We start from the raw sequence: 15,847 nt of genomic DNA, 5'->3' as shown, positions 1-15,847 counted from the left end.
ATGGATACCTGGTTTGTTTCTGTGCCTGGTACAGATCTAGTGCAGTGCTGATAGATTAGACCTAAATAATGTGCTTTAAAATTGAATCTTGCTTTTAAAATCTTCCTTCAGAGAAGGAGGGGAAGTTGGAATGGGAGTTTATTTTATGTAGGAGTTCATTTCTGCTTAATGAATGGTGCTTAAGATATGAGGACATGTGGTCGTGCTTCCTTCTGAGGTATTGGTGTTAGCAGAGTTTGTTTTCTCTAGCCTTAAATCTTAAGATGTGGTTCCCTGAATCTGCACTCATTCTTTAACAGTCCTTAGAACTTCACAGTCCAGCCATCAGTTTTTAGGACCTTGTGAGCAGTACTGGATAATTTCAGTAGCTTCACTTTATTGGTGAGGCTCTGGGCTTCCTGTTCTAAATTCTGTAGGTGTAAGAAAATATGAACAACGTGATCTCATGTAGATCCATAGTCTACTGCGGCTAAACTATTTCTGCAACCCAAGTTAATTATCTTAATCCAATGCTGTTATTCTTTTCACTAAATTGCAGCTGTCTGAAGACCATGAGTACAGTTTTCTTTAACCTCCTGGAACCCAGAGTCCCTTCTCTTGTAAGTAAGTCATGAGCAGCCTATTTTTGAGGAAGGCTGTACTGACTTTTCATGCTCGCATGGACTCCTCTCCCTAAAACAAACTTCACTCTTGCTTCTCGTAACTTCTGTGTATGTTTCTACATACTGTGTGTTGCCCTTTGGAGACAATATGTCCTCCTGCTAAAGAGGCAGTTATCCTGCATACCACTCTAGTGGATTACCTCTCCAGAAAAATGTGACTTAAACCTCAGCCGAAATCAGTTTGTAAAATCGTGTAGTACCAGCTCCGTGTTCTCTCTGCTTCTACAGTGCACATGCATATATTTTCTAAGTGTCTGAGGGAAACTACACAGCCAGTTGCCTGCTGCAAAAACTACCAAAGTATCATAGCAGAATGTCTCCAGCTGACCGTAACAGCGATGTTGTCATGCCTCTCAGGTCCTTCTCGCAGAAAGGTTTGGGGTTGCCCTGCTCTGCGTGCCTTTTGCAGGCGGGCAGAGGGACACAGCGCAGTCAGCTCTTGCTGCGCATTCCAGATGCTCCTGCAGAGCGTCCATGCATGCCTTGAATATGTGCAGTCTCTGAGATTGCAAATGGTGTAGAGCTTTACCTACACAAAAGCTTTAAATGCAATTTGAAGTCAGCATGCTCACTGGGGCCATTCGTAGCAACCACTGCAAATAGTCTTGAGATCATTTCTTAGTTCCATCATTCGCTGCTTAAAAATTATTTGGGCTACCCACCCCATAATATGGGAGTGAAGGCACCTTTGGGATTTTCAGTGCTTTTTGCAGTGAAAATTGAATGATGCTTGGTTTCTTTTAGAGGAGACTGTGAAGCATCTGGCTGGGGCAAAAGCAGCGTGTAGATTGTGCGAGGAGTGCGGTCAGATTCTCCTGCTTTGGCTGCATTGGAGTTCCAGTGCAACAACTGCTGGACATAAACAGCTGCTGAGATATCTCGTTTTCCTGTTTCCCACAAAGGAAAAAACAGCAGCTGGCTCTGAAATGTCTGAGATGATTTAAATGAGTTCCTGGTTATTTCTACAGATATCTTCAGTTTCATCAACAAAGTGCTAAGTGAGAAGGGAGGACTGACCCTAAACTATCCATTTTATTAAAAAAGACTATTTCTTACATTTTTTGTTAATGCTTCTACCCTCAATCCTGGCCCTAGAGGAGAAAAATGTGTCAATGCCGCAAGATGGCATACTAGAAATGCCATCCGGCTGAGAATTTTTGGGACAGGGAGGCTGCTGGTACTTCCACAAACCTGTGTTTGAATCTTCCTTATCTTGCTTTATGGTCACGTGAGGTGAAAAAAGGTAAGAATATTTAGCATCAATACTTTGGCCACTTCTGGAATAGCAAAGCTGTTGGTGACTTTTTAATTATCCCGTGATTTTTTCATGTTAAGATCTTATTAGCATCTGCAAAAGTACATTACAGTATCAGTTCTGGGGGCTGCAGCTTGCTATTTTGGAAACAGAATTGTTTTGGATTGCAAGCTATAAAAGGGCTGCAAGTGTGTCTTCAAAGCTGGAATGAATTGCAGATGAAACCCATAGTGAAGAATAAAAAAGAAATATTTTTAAATGGTACTGTAAAAGTAATGCTTCCAGGACAGGGGTTGTGTCTTAGGAGGATGGGTTTGGTGGGCTTTTATTTTTCCTTTTCAAATTTTTTTCTCCCTTAAATAATTTGCATACACCTAAATCTGAGAAAGAGTATTTACTGAGGGCAAATTAATGTCTCTGTTTTGATAGTTGATTCACACAGGAGGAAGGATGAAGAGTAGCTGGGATGGGGATGGAGAATGGCAGGAAATTATAAAATTTCCGGACTGTACAAAATCGCTCGAGCTCTGTCTTGCCAGCTTTAGAAATATCTGCATTTTGTGACTTCTACTTTTATAACGGCTCTGTTCAGAGACGCCGTAGCCAGGGTCCTCTCAGTGATGAAGTTGCATCGCTTACTGACGTCCACTACATGTCTTCCTCCTCTGTGGAGAGGGATGTGCAGTGGAGTTCTGGGTTTGGAAGGTAAAGGAGGTATACGTGTTTGTGTGTGTTCAAAATATCTGCCCTTGCATGTTTGTGTTGGTAAAGGCTGAAGTAGTACACTTACAGTGGGAACAGGAGGTGGTGAGTTTTTATAAGGAGAATTGATTTGTCATGGCACTCACTCTATAGTTGTGGACCATAGGGTAATTTTGCCTCTGACATAGAGCAGTTTTACCCTGGCTGTAATGAGTTACTTTTGTTACCAAGTTGTCACCAGCATCTTTGTTTCAGACTTCAAGTGACTTTGTTGTTTTTTTAAGGGAGTCTAAACTCAACATGTGTCTTAGCCTTTATTTTTAAGGAAGTTTTAGAAAGCTTTCTTTTTCTTAAAGGTAGTAAATTTATACATTGGCTGTTTAAGTGCATTTGGTACGTAATCTCTTTTAACAGGATATTTTTATATTTTCTGTTTTACTGATTCATTTTTTCTTTTCTAGAAGACTTAATACTGAACTTTCTTACTTTTTAATTCAAATTTTTTTATACCTTACCGTCTTAGGATGAATATTTAAACAACAATCTTCAGTCTTGCTTCAAAATGTCCCTGTGTGCATCTTCTCACAAGGACTTTTCTCAGTTGCTGCCACTTCAGGATATTGGATGCAATAAAACAGAAATTAAAAACTCAACCGCTGGTATCGTCTCTCCAGTTCCCTACAGCTGTAATCAGTCCACGTTGACAGCAGAACACAGTCCAGTCTATATTCCCTCATCTTACATGGAAAACAGACATGAATATTCTGCAATGGCTTTCTGCAGTCCTGCTATGATGAATTACAACATTACGAGCAATTTTGGTGATTCAGAGGGTGCATCTGTGAGGCAAACGTCGAGCCCCAATGTGTTATGGTCTGCTCCTGGCCATCTCTCCCCTCTGACATTGCACTGCCATTCGTCGCTTCTGTATGCAGAGCAGCCCAAGAGCCCGTGGTGCGAAGCAAGACCGATGGAGCCAGTGCTACCTGTGACCAGGTCAGTACTACTCATTTCTTTAAAACTTTGCTGAAAATTATTTACAGTTTCTTTAGTTCTTTTAAGTCTTTTCTTTTTCCATTTGACTTCTATGTGTCGGTCTCTCTGAAAAACAAGACAAGACCAAAAAACCTCCACCAAACACCAAATCAGTCCTGGGGTTTGTGTGTTTTTAAATGTAACTTCTGAGATAGGATTTCTTTTTCAATAGCTCCTTAGAGAACTACACACCGACACAAAGCATTGCAAATGCCTTCAATGTGGAAACTGTTTACTGTGTATAAACAAAAGTTCAAGACTGCTCGGTACTACTTTGTGTAATAAAAATCAAGTCCTTTGAGTGAAAGAAGTAAAGGTTCATTCTTTTTTCCTTTTCATACGACATTGTTTAAGTTCCATTTTATCTGGATTTCTTTTAACTGCATCTAATACTTGTGAAGTCTTTTCATGAACTTAGAATTCAAGGGAAATGTTTTCTTTGTTTTTTGGTTTTAGTATTGTCGCGGCTTAACTCCAGCTGGCAACTAAGCGCCACAGAGCCGCTCGCGCACTCCCCCCCAGTGGGATGGGGGAGAGAATCGGAAGGGTAGAAGTGAGAAAACTCATGGGTTGAGATAAAGAGAGTTTAATAGGTAAAGCAAAAGCCACGCACGCAAGCAAAGCAAAACAAGGAATTCATTCACTGCTTCCCACGGGCAGGCAGGTGCTCAGCCATCTCCAGGAAAGCAGGGCTCCATCACGCGTAACGGTGACCTGGGCAGACAAACGCCATCACTCCCAACGTCCCCCCCTTCCTTCTTCTTCCCCCAGCTCTATGTGCTGAGCATGGCGCCATACGGTGTGGGACACCCCTTGGGTCAGGGGGGGTCAGCTGTCCCGGCTGGGTCCCCTCCCAACTCCTTGTGCACCCCAGCCGCTCGCTGCTGGCGTGGGGTGAGGAGCAGAAAAGGCCTTGACCCTGTGTGAGCACTGCTCAGCAGTAACGAAAACATCCCTGTGCTATCAACGCTGCTTTCAGCACAGATCCATAATATAGCTCCATACTACTATGAAGAAAATTAGCCCTATCCCAGCCCAAACCAGCACAAGTATTAACAGTCAAACAGCAGCATGCATCACGTTCAAAAGGGTGCTGAAAAGTCTGACTTTGTTTCTTGTTGCTGTTCTCAGCTGACTTTCTGAAGGCATTGTGAACAGCAGATTCATGGGCTAAATTTTCAGCTGTAAAGAAACTGTATTTGCAAAAACATGCTTCCATTCTGCACATTTACTCATATTACAAACCATAAGCGGCGTGTAGGTCATCAGCTGATGAAATTACTTCATTCATGGGCACAACAGCTGTTGGATGGGTAAAAGCACAGGGTGTTGCAGGTGCCGTTCCTGTTTTAGCAGCTGCATGTTTATCCATAGGGCTCCTTATTTAACTTCAGCAGTCATTGTCAGTATGAAAAATAGTGTGTCCTGGCAACAATTTTAGTTCGATTGTTAATAAAGGATTTGTGCTATTTTTGAGACTACCCACGTTCCTTCTGCAATGGGCGGGCCTTATGTTGACTGCGCAGGGCTACGGGTTGAGATCTACGTCTGCTTCAGACTTGTAGGCTGTGGAGAACTTCAGCCCGGCCATCTGACCAGTCTCTATTTGGAGTCAGCAGAGAGCAGCAGGCAGTTCTGGAGTGCAAATCTACTTCAGTGTAGGTGTGTGGATTGGGAGAGGCCCTTTGGGTACCACATATATAGAAGAATTCCCCAAGCAGGTCTAATGCGAATAGGGCTAACATCCAAACTCTTCCCACTTTGGTTAATGTTTCGGAACATTGACGGCCCTGGCAAAGCTGGTGTATGTTAGTGTTTGACGCTGTCCAGACGATGGGACAGCAGCTGGAATAACCCAAGGGCAAGAGCACCCCATCTGATGCTCTGCAGCATGCTCTCTATATAGAGAGAAGCCAAACCTGCCACACGGGCGTTTAAGTAAATAAGTCTTCTGCCATTTGTATCGATTCATACAGACTATTGCTCTTGTAGCTGCTCTTGTAGCCAACTTAAAGAGGAGAAATGAAATCTGGAGTCTAAATTTACGGATGATCTTTATTGTTCAGCAGCAAGTAACTACCGTGTTTCTTGGTAGGTGGAGCTTCTCAGTGGTTCATTTGTCTCAGTATGATGCATTGTAACCTCCACTTTGTGTATAGGAGTTCTGAAAAAGAAAAAAAAAATAATTTGACACGGAAACACAAAAAGCAAGAGCTGTGATTCCCTTATTGTGGATATCTGTCCTGAAATAAGACTGTAAAGCAAAAAAAGCCCTGTGTTTCCTTTTGCTTTATCCTTTGGTGAGGTCTTAAATTAATGTCATGAACATTATATTTATTGCCATGGGAACAATGACTGTGACACTACAGATTCGTAGATTATACCTTGAAGGAAGAGTTCTTGGGATTGAAACTTAAAGGAATAGCTCTGGGGGCAGGGAGAGACTAATGCTGTAAGTGTAAGCAATTTTAAACAGCATCGTAGTTTGAGGAAAGGGATTTTGTTTGAAACATGAGTAAAAAAGCATTGCTACATGTGCAGGCCTGTCACACAGTTTATTTTACCTTTCAAAATAAAGCAAGAGTCTCACTGTGAGAGGATTTTATTTTCCCTGGGTGTAAATTTCCGTTAACATTAGCTAAACTAATGTGGTCCACTTTGCTAAAGCTGATCGCTGTGTAATGTGGATCTCCTTGCAGATCAGCTTAAAATAAGGAACCTGAATTCTCGGCATTCCCTTTCCTCACAAATGGGTTCATTATAGGAATACAGAAGAAATTTATTTAACTTTGTTAAATGCAAATGTTATGCAGTGTAGGGTTACTTTGCACCAATAGTTCAACAAAAATGACTGTATGCCATGTAAAAATAGATTTCAATTTTTAGAGTGCCATTTTTTCCTACAAAATGGCAATATTTTGGTGATAAAGATGCTGTTATATTTATTTGCATTATAGGTCCTGAACCTAGTGAAGAAAATAGAAACGGTCTCATAAATTTTGTTGGTACAGGATAACTCAATTTATGTTAAAATTACATGAAGAGAAAATAAACGTGACAGTGTAATTATATTATTTTTAAAAGTAGTGTGAAATTGATTTCTGTCCTCATCCCTTAAATAAAAGAATTTTAATTAAAGAAACCAAAGGTTTCTTTTCAAAATGAACAAATATATTACTTTCTAAAAAGTATTAGGAAACCTTAACGAGGTTGCCAGAATGATGTTTCTGGAACTTAATATGTTATTCTTCTCTATTATTTTCCTTGTGCTTCTGACCAATTGCAGGTAGACCGTGTAAGTAAAGGTTTTGGGTACGCAGGCTAGCAATACTTGCTTAATTAGAAATTATTTAGTAACTTTGTTTTGTTCAATGTGCACTAATATCATATTTATACATTGCTTAAACTCTGCTCTAAAGCCGTAATTATTTCCATTATTCTTCTCTGCTTTTTTTATTGTGCTCATTCTGCAGAGCACTTAAAAGCATCTTGAAGTCTCTTTGAGGTGATGGGTTGGCATTTCTATTTTATGATGGAAAAGTTACAGAGATTAAGCAAAAATATGTTCCTTAATTTCGAGATATCTATGACATGCTTTTCGCACATTAATCAGTGTTTGGAGCGTAGCAGAACCTGTGCTTTGGAGATATGAATATTGACTGTTGTGTGGTATTAAGAATTCCAGAAGTTATAGTGGAGGGAGTCTCTGGAAAATGAGGAAGAGAAAGATTGAAAAGTATTCTTTAGGTGATTTTTTTGCCCATCATCTTGCACACATTCTGGCAGAGAAAGGCAGAACATTCTTCATCCTACAGCTTAGGCTTGTATGGGATTGAATTATCTCCAGGCACTGAATGAGCCAGTGGCCTGTGGGAGGCAGGGAAGAGTTATAAGAAATTATAAAATCTGGACTATTAATTTTTGACTTAATGGATTTTTTTTTTATTATTTTCTCAGTGGTTTTTTTTCTCTCTCTCTTTTTATAATGTACAATAGTTTAAGCTTTAAAAAAACCTGACAGACAACAAATGCCATGAGCAGCAAATCTTGCTACTTTCTAGGTCAAATCCTTGCCACCCTTCTTCATTTTTAATAAAAAGTTGAATTTAGGTTCAAGTTTTCCAGGTGTGGCGTATGCATCAGAAACTCCCTGTGGCAAAACTAGAGGTAATTAGGAGACAGGATAGATACTGAATAACCCAAATGGTCTTGCTAATTCCTTCTACTTTCAGGTAATCATCTCGTCACTGTTGATGACTGGTAGGAAATGACTGACTTGTTACTTTCAAAAAAATCTTAATTCTTTTTATGGAAACATAATATCCCTATATAGAAACCATGATCATAAAATAGAGAGGAGTATCAGGGGGTGTTAAGCAATAAATCTTTGTCCCGGTGGTTCCTCAGTAGCAGCCAGGGTACATCCCCCCCACTTTCCCGCATCCTTCGGCGCGGGAGCTTTGTGGGCATGCAGCCAGCTGCCGCCAGTTCTTCTGGAGCACCCGGCAGCTCGCGCATCTGCTGAGCGTGCTGGAGTGCACCAGTCCCCAGGGCGCGGGGAAGTGGTCTCTAACCACGTGTGGGGCTACCCACTCCGGTTTGCTGTTTGGGTGGATGCGCTGTCCGATGGCGAGGTTCTCGGCGTAAGGAACGTGTACCTTAAAGCTCCGGGCTATTTCCTAGTTGTCCTTAAAAACAACAGTAACAAAGCGATTGGGTTTGAACCTCCTGCGGCGCTGCTGCAGCTATTGCAGATGAGCAGATTTGATGCCTGTTCGGCCTGCAGGAGGAATTTGTTCCAGATTGTTGCTCTGTGTGCAAGCTGTTTGCCACAGTCTGTGGAAGTCACGCAGCTCGTATGTGTGCAGGGCGACTCTGGTTAAACTTTTAAGCAGGGAAAGAAAAAGTGCTTTTTAAAACGCTTTTCATGACTGGAAGGTAAAAACCAACACTCCTCAGTGAGATGTTACAGTGTGTGCTTTTTCTTTATTTTCATCCATAACATCTCGGTGCTTTAACGAGGGCAGTAAACATCGCTCTCTACAGCATATCAATCAGACACTGAGATGCTCTCTAGCTGATTTTGATTCTCTTCTGACTCTGACAATTAGATCATGATTCCCAAGTAGAGCTTAAAAATATACTTCTTCTACTAATGTGAAATGCCGAATTACTTTTTCTTCCAAATACAGGGAAAGAGGAAGGAATAGCAATGCTTTTTCTTCCTTGCATTAGCAGCATATTAGGCGTGTGCGGTTCAGTCCCTTTATTCGAAGGGAGAATTCCCCCACACTGCTCTTCCCACCACGGCAGAACGGGAAACAACTTAGTGATTCAGCGATCCATTAACGTGTGTGTGTAATCAAAGACTGGGCTTGTTAAACATCCAAACACGCTTATGCCCTGCAACATCTGAATGAATGAACATTTTTTTAAAAGCTTGCAGTAATGTAATTGTACAAAAATCCCCTCAAGTTTTCTATTTTGGAATTTGCTCAAAGAACCACCTTTTTTCCTTTCCAAATTTTCTACTAGGAAATTGGAGCAGGTTCTCCTCAAATACTTATAAACATGATGATTTTTAGTTGGCATGTGGGTGTGTTTGTCCTTACCTCCTGTCATGAAACCAGCACAAAGTCTACTTTTAATATGTTGGTTAAAGCCTCTTTGACAGCACTTTCAGCATGTGTCTACCGTTCTGTTTAAACTTCCTCTTGGTGAACAGGTTTCTTCTGCCCTGGCAACGTACCCTTGTTCTTTAGAAGTCATGAACCATGCTGCCTGCTGCCTTATCCCAACTGGTATTTCCTCTCCTCCCTAATTCTGCTGGAAGATGGAGGAAAATTCTGCAATTTCTCACTTCTGCGTCTGTGCTTATTATATACCTATAAGTTTATACCTATAAGCTTTCCTTTTGTCAAACTGCTGCTGAGAGTTTGCACATGACACTATTTTCTCTCTATCTAGAAATTGTATTGACCATGAAGGTAAGGCATGCTAAAACCACCAAGAAAATGAGGTCCAGAGAAAAAGTACACAATGGATGTGCCTCCTATACCTAAAAAACACTTTACTGCTAATCTAAGTTCCTTTCCTCTTGCTGTTTGTTTACAGGTTCTTAGAGTCAGGAATTGGCTGTTATTTCATGTTTTTATCCTGTTCTAATTTTGATCCAGTCACTAAGAATAGTTCCAGTAAGTTGCAGCACTTCAGGAATGCATATACCTTATTAATTTATATGCAGCAATAATTTTTTTATGTATGAAAGTATTTTATTAATTGTGTTTCTCCATTCTTCTTGTATTCAGACTTCCTTTTATTTAGCATTAAGTTGATCAATGTGGGTCATCACCTTGAACAGAAAGCTTTGTCTAACGTTGTGAGTTGATCTTGTAGGCTGAGATTCACATTTCAAGATATGTCTCCAGCATCTCATTGAATGAATAAGGGCTCATTTAAAGGATGAAATACTTGAGACTAGATGTGTATCGCTCCATCTAGAATTTTGCCTTGCTAACAGTACAAAGCAACTGCAGCTCTGTCCGTGGTAGTGTTTATCATGTCAGTCCAAGCTGTCTGAGTTCACATTCTCTATATGAAGCTTCCCAAAGGCAAAGTCCACTTGGTTCACAAATTCCTGGACTTGTACATTTCCAAGAATTCTTCAAGACCCATCAGCATTCCATCTAATTTTCCCAGAATTCCTGTGAATGACACATCAGCAGTCCAGTTTTATGCCTTTGAGTATTTTAAAATGTTATAGCCTGTCAGCATTGAAAGCTCTGGGATCAGACTATAGGCTTTAAATAACCTTATCAGAAAAAGGCTTAACGGTGTTTCACACTGTCCCGTGTTCAGTAATAAGAAGACTCTACAGAGAGAGAATAGAAGACAATGGAAAATAATGAAACTCTGCAATGTAGATTAATTTTTTCCTTGGTTATAACAGATGTTTTTCTTTTCTATCAGAGAAACGTTAAAAAGAAAAACTAATGGCAATGACTGTACAAGCCCAATTGCAAATAATCCTGGCTCAAAAAGGGATGCCCACTTCTGTGCAGTCTGCAGTGACTATGCTTCAGGATACCACTATGGGGTCTGGTCATGTGAAGGCTGCAAAGCATTCTTTAAAAGAAGTATTCAAGGTAGGAGAATCAGCTTTTGATAACTTTGCTGAAATAAGTTGTTTCATATGATGAGGGGCTGCAGCGGTTGATCTAGTAATGAGTTGATCTAAAATCCTGGTGTATGGTGCAGCATGCTGAAAGTAGAGCAACACAGGATTTGACTATCTTTTGGCTCTCACGTTATCCAGATCTGGAAACATTACAAAGTGAACAATTGATTTCTTTAGAGAAGAGCTGGAGTACATAGCACGGGAAGGCTCTGCAGCAAAGGCCTTGGTGGGGTGGCACCGCAGACCTGTGAATCTCATTGCAGTTTGTGTCCCAAAGTAGACATAGTAACTGGGAATTTGTTATAACAGACACAGCTAGAATAGATAATTGCCTGGAGACTTTGCTTGCCAGGAACTATTCTTGACAAGAGTATATTGCCTGCAGCTGTTGAGTCATAGCATATAATATCTACGCAGTATGTAGGATATAAAAATATGTGTTGCAAGTATTAGGTAAAAACCTGATTATTGTTATTTCTCAGTCCTCTACCCCCCAGAGCCTACATTGCAGTATTTCTTACTCTGCCAGACCTCTCTATCTAAGATTTCCACTTCAGTGTTTAAATTCTTAAATATTTGGTATTTAGTTCAAATTTGCTGAGTGGCTGCAGTATGAAGTACAAGTAGGTCTCCATGTTTGTTATTACAGCCTATGGGCAGCGGCTTATGCACCATATTGCACCTTTGGACCACTTAATTTCTTTAACCTTGGCTCTAGTTATCATGCTCTTTGGCCTCATCTGGGGCCTCTTGGTGGAAACTTAATTGGATTGATATTGGACACTATGTGCCGATACTAACACAGAAAATCCTGTCATTTTTCGGCCTGTCATGTTCCCTTCCTCTTCTGCACACAAAGCCTTTAGCAATCTTGAGGTATTTTCTTTTGGATCAAAGTTGGTGTCACCATTAGAATCAAATTTAATTCAAAACTTGTTTGCCTTTTCAATTTATTGTGCAAGTTCTGCATGGGTGAATAACAATTTCTATAAACTGGTGCAAGTTCTTTTGATTTCTAAAATAATTGAAGAGAACTTTGTCTCCACTTTGACACAAATTGAGACTGAATTTGACCTCAAAGCATTTTTCTGTCAGGAAAATTATTTGCCTGCTCTGCGTTACTCACATGTGCTTTGGCTGTGAACAAGTTACCCATTGTGGCCTTTTGTACACCTTAATGTACCCTGTCAGGTAACGTTTGTTCGCAATTCAAATAAATGAAAGTAAGTTCTTGGCATAAAACACTATCAAGCACTCAGTTGCAACTGTTGTTATGAAGGATATTGCTTATAAAAATAAAAAACTTCTGGGCCTACCAGAGACCAAAATGTTGGGCTAATGTCTAATTAAAATTAGATGGTATGACTGAGCAACTGTGTGTGGTCTCCTCTGCTTGTCCAAGTTTGTAGCGTAGTGTATTCATCCCACATTTCTGAACATCTGCCTGCAAGCTAAATTATCCCAAGGCCACAGGAGTTTTAAACAACTTTATGCTCCTGTGTGCTTGGGTTATAGTGCAACAGAGAGCTTCCTCCTCCTTTCCCCCCATGTTGTGTGAAGAGTGATAAACAGTAATTTGTTTTTCAGTCATATCTGGCAGTAGGAAATGGGACAGACTGTAACCTGATCTCTTCTTTTTAAAATTGTCAGTTCAAAAATTCAAGGTTAAAATTATTTTAATTTTGCAAGGAAATAGTCACAATGGTTCAGTTAAATAATTACTCTTGGGGACATGAACTTTTGGACTTGCATCAAGTAAAAAAAACTCTAGTAGCTGTATCTTTGCCTGATCTATTCTTAAAGTTTGAAAAAATAACTTAAACAACCTGAGAGAAAAGACATTAAGAAATGTAAATGAGTGAATATTTTTTGCATTCTTTGGTAACTACTGCAAGAGAAATTTCCAGTATTTGGCAGTATATCCAGGAGACAATTTGACTGTATTTACACCAAAAGCATACTCAAGTCCAGTTTACAGTAATAAACCTTTGGACCAGATTATTGATTAATGAAATACAATAACGTGAAGGGGTTTGGGTGGGGGCGAGGTGAGGTGGGAGAGAAGGAGAAGACAGCAGAAGAGGATGTAGTGGAAACTGATGTAAATAAGAGAAACACTTGTCCACAATATGTGAAAGTTATACCTTCTGCTTGTGCTTTTCTTTATACTACACAGTATGCATTCATTTATACTAGTTTTCTTTCTTGAGGTGCTTTTTTTTATTAACTTTGGTCCAGGGTCAATCCTCCAAAGGCTTCTTCATTCCTGGAACTCATCACGTCAGAGAGTTCAGTAAATAGAGCTGTAGTTTACTTAAATCTTTGCAGGACTGAAGCTATGTGCACTGCTGTTTTCAGCTCTGCTGAGGAAAAAATAATCTACTATCTGCCATCTGTAGAGTCCCAATATACAGTAAGAAGTTGGAGGCTGGGAGCAAATTTCCCAAGAGCACATGTCCCATTTTCAAAAATTAGTTGGTATTAGAAGGTGCTTGGTTATCTAACAGCCATCAGTAAAAGCCAGGCTATGTTGTCTGGTTACTTTTTGAGGCCACAGATTGATGTTTTCAGTATAGGATAAATACGCATTTTTGCATCAGTTAAATTAGTGGAGCTTAGGTGTATGCATATGAAAAAGCTGAGATGCTTAAAATCAAGAAGGTCCTGATTTGGGAAATGAGTGGAGACTGCTGGAGATGTTAAATTTTCTCTTCTTACTCTGCTGCAGGACATAACGATTACATCTGCCCAGCTACCAATCAATGCACAATAGACAAAAACAGGCGCAAAAGCTGCCAGGCATGCCGGCTACGGAAATGTTATGAAGTGGGAATGATGAAATGTGGTGAGTTTTGCATGTCTGTGTTGTTTGCTTGGGTTTTGCTGGCTTTTTTTTTTTCCCTCCTTCAGTCAATTCTGTATAGGGGGTTTTTTTTGCTTTTTTTTTTTTTTTGCTTTTATTTTTTCTTAGAATCCTGAAAAGGCACAACAGGCAATTAGAGCAAAGTTTAAGCTGGTTTTATAGGAAGGAATGTACCAGTTCTTAAAGCAGGAGGCGACTTTTAATTTTCAGAAGAAAACCTGTGGGAAGGAGTAAGGTGTAGGTTAAGCACGTGAAAACCATAGTACCTCTGCAGAGCTCTGTAAAGGCAGTTTACTTGCATGCTGTGTTCTGCAGAATGGGTAGCCAAGACCTGCTGCTGCCTGAACCTCAAACCAAACTGAAATCCCATCTAATATGGGATAAATGAGTCTGTACTGGGCTCTGCTGGTTGAATGTAATGCAAGAACAGCAGTGCCCATCAAAGCAGTAGTTAATTAACCCAGTATCCTGCCTCCAACAGTGGCAAGAGTGAATGCCTCGGGAGGAGTGTAAGAGTGAGACTAGCACCTACGTGGAAGTACTGCCAACAGCTCTCAGCTTCCAAAAATTAGCAGTTGGGCACTTCTGGTCTACAAGAGGTCTCTTCTATTTAATAGGTCTTCATATATTAATAGAATGGCAACTTTTTTGTTGGCCCTCTCTTTAATCCTGTAAAGTCTTAGTGTCTACAACATCCCATAGCAGCTTGCCCACCGGTCATGTACAGATCCAGCTCTCTGGTTGCCAGGCTTTTTGTGGGACTTTGGTGGGGCAGTGAGGGGAAGGCAGTGGGTGGGCTGTTCTTTTTCTGAACAGGCTGTTTTCATATGATGCCCTCCAGCTATTCCACCAAAAGTAGTGAACAACCACTGTTTGCACCGCACCACTCAGAATTATCCAACTTTTTCTCTTATTCCTATCTTGTACTTACAGTGATGTGACTTCACTGTAGTTGTACATTTATAGATGATATTTTAAAGGTTATTTTTAAGAAGAAAATAACTTAAAAGATGTTTCAATATCTAATGTACTTTCACAGTCAAGGTTTGTTGTTGTTTCTTATAGATTCCCCAATGCACACGGTAGAAACAGGCTGGGAAAACATCACATAGGAACACCAGAGTGGAAAGGAGAAGGTCACTGTGCTTGGTCCTCTGTGATTTGCAGGCGTGCATCTCATTTCATCCCATTTAATGTAGATACCTATTTCTATTTCAAAGCTAGGCAGTGTTTTCATCCTCCCACTGCTTTGATCTGAAGGCTGTTTGCAGAATATTATTTCTTTCATTAGGAACATTTGTTAGAATTCCAGCCTGCATTTATTGCTGGACAATTAATGCCCATTTGTTCTTGTGGCAACATTGTCTTGTAGCTTAGAGGCTCCTCTTCTCTTTATTGTTAATGGTTGGCATGTATTTCCGGACTATATCGTATCCCCTCACAAGCTTTGTTTTATTAGGCTAAATAAATGAAGAAATCTCCTCCTCTTGCAAAATAGGAAGGCAGACAGAATCTGGAAGGTGTCGGGGTACCTTGTCCCTCAATCTGCTCCAGGCTGAAATAATCCTTTTTGCACTGGGATGACCAGAATCATGGACAGTATCCCTGCGAACTCTCCTCGCTGTAGTAGCATTAATACATATCTGTTTCCGTGGGAGCTTTTCTCTGCCTACAACCCAGGATCCTATTCGCCTTTTTCAAGGTTGCATCACGCTGGCAGTTCATAATCGTTCTATGATCTGTTATGACTGCAGCCTCCCTGTTCATTTCTAGCTGATAAGTCCCAGCTTAGAGCTACAATTTCAATTGTGCCTTGTATTATTTTTGTACTCCTGAAGTACATTTAGTTTCTGTTGCTCAAGTCAGCTAGTTCCTTCTATATGAAGCACCTATCTTCTTCTGCACCGATGACGCATCTCCAACTCTATTGGTGTTTTTCGTTAATATGGTCTTAGCCACCTTTGCTGTCTGGCCTCCAGAAAGGAAAGCCTTACCCCTGCACACGAGACTCCTTTTGAAACCTTACTTTCTGAATGGTGTCGCTGCCTTTTGATCATCTTTACGACTGAGGATTTTACTCAAAGTTTTTCCAACAGGGGTTTCTATCAAGCCCCAGTTCTGGAATTGGAGACTTTTTGTAGAGATTGATTCCA

The 15,847-nt window shown here is 40.4% G+C and overlaps 1 protein-coding gene across 1 annotated transcript in view; it reads left to right on the top strand.

Moving 5' to 3' along the window:
• The first annotated feature begins 3,181 nt into the window (after positions 1-3,181).
• Positions 3,182-15,847, top strand: part of ESR2 (estrogen receptor 2) — a 32,778-nt gene continuing 20,112 nt past the window's right edge. Inside the window, exons 1-3 of the mRNA XM_009486263.2 lie at positions 3,182-3,615; positions 10,624-10,799; positions 13,560-13,676. Of these exons, the coding sequence (XP_009484538.1) occupies positions 3,182-3,615; positions 10,624-10,799; positions 13,560-13,676 (727 nt within the window). The remainder of the gene's footprint in view (positions 3,616-10,623; positions 10,800-13,559; positions 13,677-15,847) is intronic.

This window comes from Pelecanus crispus, chromosome 6 (genome assembly GCF_030463565.1).
Source record: "Pelecanus crispus isolate bPelCri1 chromosome 6, bPelCri1.pri, whole genome shotgun sequence".
Lineage (NCBI taxonomy): Eukaryota > Metazoa > Chordata > Aves > Pelecaniformes > Pelecanidae > Pelecanus > Pelecanus crispus.
The sequence above is the reverse complement of the archived record's forward strand: the minus strand, read 5'-3'. Positions and strand labels throughout refer to the sequence as shown.